Here is a 12,268-nt window from a genome sequence, read left to right as displayed (position 1 = left end):
ATTGCTTGAATTTATGATACCTTCGGGAAGGGATGTTATTTATTTGACCTTAACCATCTGTTATGCTCTTGTTTTTGTCAACAAGGAATACTGTTGCCTTGGTTAAAACTCTTAAAATATTTGTAAGTAAAATGTATTCATTATTTCTGGTTCTAAACCACCATATTGGATGATGGACCCTTACAAATTACAGTATTTCTAATTTTGTTTTGTTTTAGCTATATGGATCTCCATTTGGAGAAATAATGGGAAAATGTAGCCTTACTGGAGTATTGGGTTATGTATTTTTGTTATTCTCTGCTATGTGTTTTTGGTGTTTTTTACAGTCCTGAAGAAGTCTACTTTTAGTAGATGAAACACATTGGCTGGATTGTATCTACTTGCTATGCAGCCTGGAATCATGATGTGAAGATTATAAATAAAGAAGAATCATTTTACACAGTGCACAATTGTCAATTATATTTTACAGATGGTGCATTCCTATTTCTAGAATTTAATTCAGAACTGCTGATTAAGCTCTTTTACTTTTGCATCCGGATGCTGATAATGCCCTGCTCTATTGCTTCCCAGACTCCACACACTGGCACCCCTTAAGTGCATTTCTCATCCAGGACCAAATTAAATATTATCCCATCATCCCCATCCTGATGGAATTGCAGTTTCTCCCCTTGCCTGCCTGCCACATCTTCAAACCATGTCAGTTATTTACAAAGCAATGATGACCCACACCCCCGTTATCGTGCAGACAGGTTCTACATCTCTGGTGGCTCCCAGCACACCCGCAGATGGGCAATCATCAGACTGGACACTAAAAAGTGTAAAAAAAGAAAACAAAACAAGGCATCAGGCTTTTATTCATCCAGGCACACACTATCTGGAACATCCCTGTTTCCATCACGACCACCCTAATGCTGCTCTAATGCAGGAGAGAGTTGAAGACAACCCCCTTTTAAGAACACTATATCACAATGCAGTGACCGTCTGGTTTGCCGTCTCCCATGACTCATTGATTGCTTGCCGGTCTTTGACTGTGCAGTGCTCTGATGCCTTTTTGGCTTGGTTCTCCCTATACAAATACCTCATACACATAAATACAATATCAAGTTCATTTTAATCCTACAGTTGAGACAATAATTTAAAACAACTTTCTCTTCAAATTTAAATTCCCGTGACATGAAGCAAGTGTCTATTTTTCATCATAGTCCGACCAAAGTTTGCAATTTGCTACAAATGTATTTATTTGACTTTGAAGCTCTATAAGGGCTGATGTACCTGAACCTCAAAACACCTACAAACTAACAGCAGGACATATTTTTTAATAAATAAGAATCGTGCATGAATTACATGGATGCCTACACAGTTGTAAAAATAGGCCTAATGTATGTCGCCAAGTAAGGAGTGGAAATAAAGAATACAGGTGGAAGAAAATGTTACTAACCGGGTCAGAGCTTTCAGGTTTCTTACAACACTTCAGAAAAACCCAAGGCACAATCTTGGTTAGATCCATTGCTTGATTAACTTCTCAGTGGTAAAGGAAGGTGTCGCTTTCTCCATCCAGCCTTCACCAGTCTCTGCCACAGTCGTCTACATTTACATTGTGTTGGTCATAACGATAGTTGCAAGTATTACCTGGTGTTTATGAAATAATTGTAATTAAGGTGTGTATCAAACCGCCGTATTACCTGGTGTTTATGACATAATTTGAATTAAGGTGTGCATCAAAACGCCTTCCATAATAGGCTGTAATTATAGATACTTGGTGCACAGGGCAGTGACCCTTCGTCCATTACATATCTTAGTGCTTCTTCGTTGAATGGTGACTGACAGAGAGCATTAAAGGGTGATAAGTTGCACATTGGTCAAAAATAGAATTGATGGGGGTGGCTTTGTTCCCCCCATTTTTGGTTTATTAAATTTAGTTTGTTCTGTAGTTGCGTTTCAGATCAAGAGCAACTTTGCGTTTCGTTTCCACATATTTATCAGGCATTTAGTGCGAGATAATAATTTCTGAGTCCTAGCTAAAACAGCAGAAGAGCGACGCTGTCTGCTGGTCCTGGGTCAATAGTCTCCCATCGAGCCTTAGCTGGTCAGTCAGCACTAAGAGTGCTGGGACTTGTAGTTTCAAAGTTCTCGCTGTACTGATACATATACACATATAAACATGTTTAACGCTGCGGAATAAAGTACAGTGAAACGGGTGACGGTCACTCATCACATAAGGCGTGGTTACTCTTGTCGTACTGACCTTTCTTACAGAAGCCTAATGCATTTTAAAATCTTCCTAAAAAGGTTTGACATGAAGGGTTGAAGATACAAGGCTTACTCTTTCCATTCTTAGAAATAAAACTACGATCGTGTAACTAAGTTATTCACATTTTTATCAACGCTCTGGAATGCTCAGCATTTTATTAAAACACTGGAGTGGGAGTAGGCTCTTATCATTGATGTATGTCTTCTGCTTTGAACATCCTACTACTTCACGCTACAGCCTTTCTCTCTCTTCCGTGTTACTCCTCGTCAACTGCAGCATTGCCTCTTGTAACAGCAGAGGCGGTGGTTGTTGGAATAGTAAGTAAGCTCCCCACTGCCTTTTCCCGCGTCTTCCACCTTTACCTTTTCCACAACCACAGCTTCCCTTTGCCCTGAAAAACCTCTCACCTAGGGTTGCCACGTCGCTCCATTACACGAAGGTACACTATTTTCAGTTCTGGACTAGAGTGTTGCAACACACTATCGAGTTGGTTTAATATAAGGCGAACCAAAACTACGAACCCCAGAATGCGCTAAGGTTGTCAAATATAAACTCAGACCTGGGGAAATGCTTTCCTGGTAATTTCAGTCAAAAGCAGCAGGAGCCATAGAAAGAAGGATGACAAAACCAATAAGACGTTCGGAAATGTTCCACGCTCTCTATGAGGCCACCATGAAAGGTTATATTTTAGTATAGCTTTCTGGCCTCATGAGGACACCGCTGAAGTGGACTGTTCAGGTTATAACATGCAAAACTGATAGGGCCTCATCTATTGGCTGGTACGGCAGCCTGTGTTGGGCTATGAGACAATACTTTTTCAGAAAACGCCTTTCTGTAGGTCATTATTGTACTTAAGTATTACCTTTTGTACTGTACATTTTCTTCATTTCGGTTTACTGTTTTATAATTACTTTATACAACTACCATTTACCATAATGGATATAAATACTTGTAATTTGAATAATTCTTATGTCATATTTTCATATTTTAATTGTTTCCTATAAATAAAACACAGAAATCCACTTAGTGTTTATTTAGAGAGCGAGCAAATTAAGAATTTATTTGCATTGCAAATATGTGAAAATGTTTCTTGCTGAATAAAATGCAACCCATGGAACCAGAAGCTCTGCCAAATGTCTTTTCCATTAAGAGCGCTTTTGTTCACGAGTGAATTGCATTGTTGATGACGGTTATCACCCAGTCACCTCTGTGCATTGGTTGTATGATGGAACCACGCATGCAGCAACCACGCATGCCTGAACAACGCGGTTGGAACAATTACCGTGTTGTTTCCACGCATGCCTTTACCACACATGCCTTTACAATGATTTTTCATTGTAAAGGCATGCCTAGTAAAGGCATGTGTGGAAACTGCATGCGTGGTTGTCGCAAGCCAACCCCACCCTAAAAACAGAAGTACCCTGACCCCCCCATCCTTAAAAACTATCCTGATACCCCCACCAACCCTGAGCCCAAAAACCGACCCACACCCCAAAAATAAAACAACCCAACCCCTAAAAACAAAATTACCCCGACCCCCCCACACCAGCCACTAAAAACAGAAGTATCCCGACCCCACTTTTAAAAACTACCCGATACCCCCACCCACCCTGAGCCCTAAAACCAACCCCCACCCCCAAAAATTAAACAACCCAAACCCTAAAAGCAAAATTACCCCGACTCCCCCACCCACCCCTAAAAACAGAAGAAGAATCCCTACCTCCACCTTTAAAAACTACCCAGATACCCCCACCCACCCTGAGCCCTAAAACCGACCCCACCCCAAAAAATAAAACTACCCAACCCCTAAATACAAATTACCCCGAATACCCACCCCTAAAAACTCACCCGCCCTAAATACAAAATTACCTGACCCCCTCACCCCCACCCCTAACAACCCACCCCCACCTGCCCTAAATACAAAATTACCCCAACCTATGCCCATAAATACCGACCCCCCACTTGCCCTGAATACAAAATTACCATAACTTCACACTCGCCCCAAAAAAACCGACCCCCCACCTGCCCTAAATACAATATTACTCTGACCCAACCCCTAAAAACCCACCCTGCCCTAAATACAAAATTACCCCACCCCCTCACCCCCACCCCTAATATCCCGCCCCCACCCACCCTAAATACAAAATTTCCTCAACCCCCAACCCCCCTAAAAACCCGATACGCCCAACCCACGCTAAAAACATAATTACCTCAACCCTACCAGATGCAAAATTACCCTGACTCCCCACCCGCCCCTAAAAACCCAACCATAAATACAAAATTACCCCAACCCCCGCCCCTCAAACCCCCACTCACCTAAATTCAAAATTACCCTGATCCCTCACCCTGCCCCCAAAAAACAAAATAAACCCGACCCCCCCAACCCTCCCTAAAATCCATAGTACCAATCCCTGACCCCTCCCCTTAAAAAAAATAATAACCTAACCACCCCAACCTCTTTAACCCCCCAACAACTACCCCCAACCATACCCCAGCCCCACTTCCTTGACCACGTCCTCTCCCGATGGATCTTCCTTTTTCTCTGCCTTAACCATGCATGTGCATTGTCCAGCACATGTGTGGTTAAGGCAGAGAAAAAGGCCTGCGTTGTTCGGGCAAGCATCGTTCCACTTGTGTGAACAATGCAGGAGTGGTTCCGGATGCGTTGTTCCGGAAAAGGGACTGGCTCAGCAAGAATTTGCTGTTGTTTTTGTGCCTGTCTGTAGACGGTCTCTTCAAACACTGAGTTTTTGTTCTCTTTTAGTTTCCAAAACTTCTAATTCGAAATCCTGTACTGCCTTTAAGCATGGGACAGTGCACATGCCTGTCTTATGTTTGTTTCTACTTTTTAAAATAGCAAGTGTTTTCAACTGGCAGTTTGCCCCACAGCTGTCCCTCACAGCAGTGTATTATGTATCAGCAGTGCCTGGGTCTGCTTGTTGTCGAAGGGGGATGCAGCTGGAGTCCTTACATTTTACTCTTTTGCTCTAACACCCCCCTAAAGTGCTAACCTTTTTTTGGCTATTTGTGGGGGTTTGTGCTTAGGCCTCCATAACATTTTGTCCACAGAAGCTATCCATACCAGATTTGCATACTGTTTTTTCCAAAATCATGGTTTTCTAAAAGTACTCTGGGTTTGTGGATTCTCTTGGAGAGGACTGGGAAATTAGCCAAAATATGGCAACATTTGTGTTTTTTGGGTGGGAAATACAAAAAAAGTGCTCTGGCTAAATGTGTCTAACTTATTCCATAAAAATGGCATCCATAAATGATTTGATGAGCTAACATTACCATCTTAACAGTTTTCGTGAACAAGAAGAGCTGTTTTTTACCACAGTTTTGGCATTTCTCAAAGAGGTAGGCCATTTTTAGGGTCGAGATTGCGTTGCATGCGCTTACGCATGCTTTTCGCTTGCAAGACGATTTAGGAGTCAGAAAAGGGCTCGGAGCCCCATTCACGTCACGTCAGTTGTCTTTCATTGGTTCATGGGCTTGCCTGTTAAAATCTACTTGCTTTCATTAGTGGAAGGCACGCATACATCATGCCGTTTCCTGTGGTTAGCCCTCCTCAAGCGCAGCGACCAAGTACAGAAAACATGCGAGGCTCGCTGTTTCCCATCCAGTTTGTTGACTACTTTTTATCTTTTGTTCACAGCGCGATCTCGCTTGGCAGAAGTCGAGCGCTTTGCATAACATCGATGATGTTACATAGTTAATTGCACTTTTGCCGGTTAGATAGATATTGGCACTTTTGCCCATAGGTTTCATTGCGAGTAACCTGTAGCAGCGCGATCGCGCTGTTTTTTAATTTCTGAAAAGCTATCAGCAAGACTCATTAGAAGCTGAACATGTAATGAAGAGCAGGACCTCACAGTTGACTGACATTGCCGAACGATTCATAGCTGTGGAAAGTCCATCAGTCAAGGTCTCTGCGTAGGGGTTTGACGACATGTGAAAGTGTCGCTTATCAGAAAGGAGGGCTTACTATAAATGCCATTGTTCAGGAGTCGTTCTAACATTATCTAAATGCTAAAATAAAAATGGTAAATTGGAAGATATGATCACTTGCAATATGGGACTAAGCAGTCTTTACAGACTCATCTCTTACTTGCAAGGTTTACTAATTAGACTTACAAAGACCTCTATTTGCCCCTCATTGCTGAATACAAATGGGAAAGACTACTTTTTTCTTTGCTGCTTGAGAAGTTGGGAAAAACATCGTACAGTATTTTGGAAACCATGGTGAGGACAAAATAGGAACTTCAAGTGAAACCTCGAAAAATGAAATCTGGTAATTTTCAAAAACCTAATTTTGATGCAATTTTCATGAAGAAGCTGAACAAAGAGTATAGTATAATTATCAATTATTTTCTTTTATGGGTAGTTAAAAACGAGTCCAAAATTGGGTGAGTGTTTTTGCTTCTATATAATACCTTTATTGTCGGATGAAATTTAACAATATTTGTTTTTGCTTACAATGTGTTGTTCTCTGGAACTTTGTTTGTACATTTCGTTAATGGTGTATTATTCAAGAAAAACTGGGCACCAATCACAGTTATTTATGTTTTGCTTATGCAGAGAAAATACGTGTCTGAGATTTCAGAATTAAAAGTGATGTTAGTGATGATAAAGTAAAGGAAATGAGTCAAATGTTAGATACTAAGGTATTGTTTGTTCAGACCTCTACATAGTTTATAATTTAGCCTGTGGCTGTACACCAAGTCACATCATGAACTGGGTTGTGTGGTTGTAACATATACATCTAATTCTATATTTGTCCTCCAACTGAAAACATTTGTTAGTTCTTTAGAGAATTTGAGGATCTAGATAAATGAATACTCGGTGGATAAATTGTCAAAATATGCGAAAGTCTACCATTTACTGGATATCTTACTCACTCACTCACCTTCCCTCCTCACTCACCTTCCCTCCCCACCCGTTCTTGTCTCACTGACTCAATGGTGATACACTATTTGAGCATGCGAAATCTATAATATTATCTCCTAATACCGAAGTGTCTAAAGTGTTCCATTTTAGTACTCTTTCCTCCTGTCATGATGCTAGATACCCCTTTGAGTGTCCCTTATTCTGGCAATCAGTATTCATAAGATAACACAACTTTAACTACAGGGTACCATTATCTCTGTCACAAAACATGTACCACATTACGCATTATATGAAGGAATGCAAGTTGTTCATGATTCTTGTACCCCTCTACAATACCACTGTACTGAATGCTCATCCTTGCCATGCATCGCTAGGTTATCTGATGCTATATCTTTATAATAAACTCAATAAAATTCCTTGAACATAAAAAAGTGCGAAAGTCAGACTCGGTTAACTAATTACAATTAGCTTAACACTTTTGTAACAAAAATATCTTATAAACTACAGAATGGATTCGCACTAAACCAAACCTGAGTAAAATCCTAGTTTCACGCCATGGTTGGTATAAATATAGTGCTGGCAATACAGTGGGGAAATACCCCTTCTACTTTCCCTGCTTATAATAAGTAAGCAAGTTAGTGACTTTTTAGGGTTGAGGGCGCAAAGCGCTCTGTCCCTGTTGTTATCTCTCTACGGGGTTGCAACCACACCCATCACTTTGGTTGATTTGATCAGTGAAAGGCATGCATATGTCATGCCTTTTCTGGTGTTTAGCCCTCCTCGAGCGCACGGGCCAAGTACTGAAAACATACAAGGCTCCATATTTTCCATATGGTTTCTGGGCTACTTTTTCAATTTATTTCGTAGACAGCGTGATCTCTCTTGGCAGTAGTCACGCGCTTTGCATGAAATTGATCCTGTTACATAGATAATTGCACTTTTGCCGGTTTACATGGATAATTTCACTTTTGCCGGTTTACATGGATAATTGCACTTTTTCTGGTAACTTGGATAAATGCTCTTTTGACGATTCGTTTCACTGCAAGCAAACTTCTGTTTCCTTTTGTGTGTTTGCTTCACGGCCGTCGGCTCGCTTATATGAAACTGTTTATCTTTTCATTTTCAGTTTATGTGGCAAGAAAAGTACAGTTAGGAGCTTACAACGCTAATAGCTCTAACTCGAGCAAACGCGAGGCCCATTGCATCGTAAATGCTTGTTCCTATTGTTTGTGCTTTCAACCTACTTTCACTTTGTGGAGCAAACCAGCAATGGGTGATCCAGGAAGTCTATATATTTCTGACAAGTAGAGACAATCTGAATTAAGCCAGTGGTTGTATATGTAGATCCCTCAAGGTGTTCCCCAAGAAACTACCTGTTGAATTAAATACATATTAAAAAAATGTAAAAGCAGGAAAAAACAACCATTTGTGACAAAGTTTTCATCAGTAAATTTTGGTTATATTGGCTGACTTAAATGTACCATTACATTTGCTAGACCCTTCTAGTTGTGGGAATATATAGGGTTAGTAGTTTCTCCAAGATCCCAAGATACCCAGAGCGTAAAACTGAGCTGCACTGTACAATGGTTTTTCATTGTGTACTGAGTATAGACAAAGTCAAATGGTGAAATATGTAGGGTGAAAAACAGGTGTCAAGGCAACCTATATATTCCTAAAATAGGTGCAAGATATGGAGTTTAGGAGCAGTGGTTATTTGTACATTTCTGAATTTTTTGTGGGTACCCCTACAAGCATATGATTTAGAGGGTCTTTTTCAAAATGTCTTCTTTCTTACATAATGGCTGACGTTTGTGAAGCATGCATGCAGGGAAATCCAATTGTAATAATAAATATCCTACTAGTATCTCACTTGTGCAGGTAGGCCTAGTTCCCGCACCAGGAAACAGCCCAATATGCAACATGGATACATCACATTTTTCCCCACAAAACTGATCCATTTTTTGTGAAGTGGGTGCTCTGGACTTTAAGCCGTAGCTCAGTAAGCACTTAGGGAAACCTAGCAAACCTGTACATTTTTAAAAACAAGACAGTAGGGGACTCTAGAATGGACAGACTTGCATGGCTCTCACCAGGTGGTTTTACCAGGAATCCACACATTTTCGTCACATTTATGGCATGGAAAGTTCTGGAATCTGCAGGGGACCCCAAAACTTCCTTCCACTTAGCATTCCCCTAAGTCCGCTGATAAAAATTGTACTTCACTTCTGTGGGTAGGCCTAGTGCCCCAAACTAGTATGTGGAGGCATGAACATTTCCTGTCACAAAAATGATCTGATTTGGCAATGGGGTAACAGTGTTTTTCTTTGCCAGGGATCGATGGCCACCGAGAGAAACCTGCCAAGCCCAACATTTCTGAAAACTAGAGAGCCATGGGATTCCAAGGTGGTATGCCTCCCATGGGTCCCACAAAGTTTTCTGACCTACAATGCCTTACGAACCTCAACCTTTGCCTAAAATTGCACATTTTCCGTGAAATTCTGTGGGGCGGAACCTTCAGTAAATCAGGAATCAGTAAGAATCCACAAAATTCCTGCCACCCAGCATTCTCCCACTTTTCCCTATAAAAATGCTTGATTTGTGCCTGTTGAGGGCACTCAACCAAGGCACACAAGTGGAGTAGCTTTCATGTTGGAGAAGTGTGGAAACAATAGGGGGCAGGAATGTTTTTGGATCTCTGAGGTTTCTGGAAGTTTCTGGAAGTTTACGTCACAGAAAGTCAATGGAAATGTGTAATTTTAATCAATATTTGAGATTTGAATGGCATTGTGGGTAAGAAAACATCATAGAATCCAGGTGAGGTGCACCACCCAGGACTTTCATGGATGTCTAGATTTCAGAAATGTGTGGGTTTGGTAGGTTTCCCTGTGTGGCTGCCCAGCATGAGCCCAAACACCAGACCAACTCCTATTGCTAACTTCTCCTTACTGCATTATGGGGCCTTTTCAATCATGGGCACTAGGCCCAGCCGCCCAGGTGGGGCGTTTTTATCATCTGAAGGAATGCTGGATGGTAGGAATTTTGTGGGCCACAGTGGTTTTTGGAAGTTCATATCACAAAAATGAAAAGAAAATGTGCAATTTTGGTCAAAGTTTGAGATTTTCAGGGCATTGTGGGTAAGAAAATGTCATGGTAATGGGGTCCATGTGAGGTGCACCATCTTGGGCTGTCCCTGGTATCTAGTTTTAAAAATTGTTTGTGTTTGATATGTTTACCGAGGTTGCAGCTGACATGAGCCCAAAAAGTGCAGCCATTGAGAATAGAAGTAGGATGACATAGGGACTTAGCCACACCCTGATACTCATATGTGTAAAAAAACAAAATTCTAAAAGAATCAAAATTTCCCCTCTTTCCATAGGGATATGGGGCCAGATGTAGGTATAAAAAATGTTGCGACTCGCAAATTGCGTGTCGCTAATAGGAATTCAGGTACAATGTCCGTGTACAATTTGCGACTCGCACCCGGAGTCGCAACGCAGATAGCGAGTCCGCTTTCTGCGAGGTCGCTGTTTGCGGCCGCGCAAAAAACGGACTCGCAATTTGCGAGTGGGTGTCTCAAATTGCGAGTTGCATGTAAATTGATTGCAGGTGCTGCAGAACACTCCAGAAACCACTCCAGAACACTCTGGAAACACTTCCTGGCACATGATGATGACATCACAGCCAGGAAGTTTACTAATACACCTGGGAGGAGGGAGGACCACACCCATTTTTAACTGCTGAACCTCAAACAGGAGGAACAACAGCTACAATGGCTGAAACACCAAGAAAACAAAAACTCAAATTCTCTGAGAAGGAGCTGGAGGTGCTGACAGAAGAATGCTGTCAGCACTATGATGAACTCTTCGGAAAGGCAGCCCTCAATGTGCCAGAAGCAACCAAAAAACAACTCTGGCTGGAGATCCAAGAGAAAGTAGAGCTCCCTGGGGGTGAGCCACAGGAGTGTGGATGAAATAAAAAAACGGTGGTATGACCTCCGCTCCCGGACCAAGGAGAGGGTGGCAGAAAGGCTCCGGGAGATGAGAGGCACAGGAGGGGGACCATCATCCGTACCACCACCCACACCCCTGGAAGAAAGGGTGGAGGAGACCCTGGAGCAGGAGGCAGTGACAGGAATAGGAGATCTGGACACCTCTGAGCCCACTACATCAACCGGTGGGTACCATGTGATATGCCTGTACCCCCATCAATGCCATACCCCCACCCACCATGTACACAGGGTCATGCACAAGCAAGATAGCTCCATTTCAGGGTAACAAACACCAGAATGATGCATTATGGGAAATGTAGTCAAATAGGCAGTTCATAGGAAAATGTTTATTAGGAAGTGTGCAACAGATAGTAGACACTGACAGTCTGTTCCCCATGTCCCACAGGTCTCCCACAAGACACCACCACAAGCCACAGCAGCCAGCCCCATGAGAACAGCACAGGAGCTGCCACCACTCCCACCTGCACAACCAACACCATCCCTGTGATGTCCACACCTGCTGCAACTGTGTTTCAGGAGGCTGCGCCAGCAACAGGCAGGAGTGCCACAGTAGAGCACACAGGACATCCACCGCTGCGCAGGCGACGCAGGTTCAGGAGAGCAGGGCTGCAGGCTGCGTCCGGCCGTCCATCTACCACCAACAGCGAGGCACAGCTGCTCCGTGGTCAGCGCCTGCAGAACAATATATTAGGGCGTATTAGTGGGGTGCTGCACCGCTTTGTGAGAAGCAATGAGGCCAGCATGCAGCAGCTCCATTCCAAATTGGACCTGATTGGCACAAACACTGGGGACCTGGCCCTGTCCATGAGGGATCTGGTGGCAGGACTACTGGCACAGGGCGAGGGTGGGCGGCGCAGGGACCGTCAGCTGCTACAGAGGCTTGACAGGATGGCCACATCAATAGGCAGACTGGCAGTTAACACCACTGGCCTGTCGCGAAGGACAGTTGGCCTCCAAGTAGAAATGGGCCATTTTGCAGGGGATGTGGCTAGAGGCCTGGGCCGGATCACACATGTGATTGATTTAATGGAGGCACGGCATCTGTCCAGGGGCACAGGGGACACACCCCAGGACAGCGAAGCGGGCTCTACAGTGAGCAGTGTCTCTGCCAGTGACACTAG

At 42.9% G+C, this 12,268-nt stretch overlaps 1 protein-coding gene across 1 annotated transcript in view; it reads right to left on the bottom strand.

Annotated features, from left to right (window-relative positions):
- Window positions 1-1,549, bottom strand: part of LOC138259651 (sodium- and chloride-dependent neutral and basic amino acid transporter B(0+)-like) — a 485,427-nt gene extending 483,878 nt beyond the window's left edge. The window contains exon 1 of the mRNA XM_069207516.1: window positions 1,439-1,549. Coding sequence (XP_069063617.1) covers window positions 1,439-1,507 — 69 coding nt within the window. The 5' untranslated portion in view covers window positions 1,508-1,549. The remainder of the gene's footprint in view (window positions 1-1,438) is intronic.
- Window positions 1,550-12,268: the final 10,719 nt, after the last annotated feature.

Source organism: Pleurodeles waltl, chromosome 2_1 (assembly GCF_031143425.1).
Source record: "Pleurodeles waltl isolate 20211129_DDA chromosome 2_1, aPleWal1.hap1.20221129, whole genome shotgun sequence".
Taxonomy (NCBI): domain Eukaryota; kingdom Metazoa; phylum Chordata; class Amphibia; order Caudata; family Salamandridae; genus Pleurodeles; species Pleurodeles waltl.
This window is presented reverse-complemented; position numbering and strand designations above follow the sequence as displayed.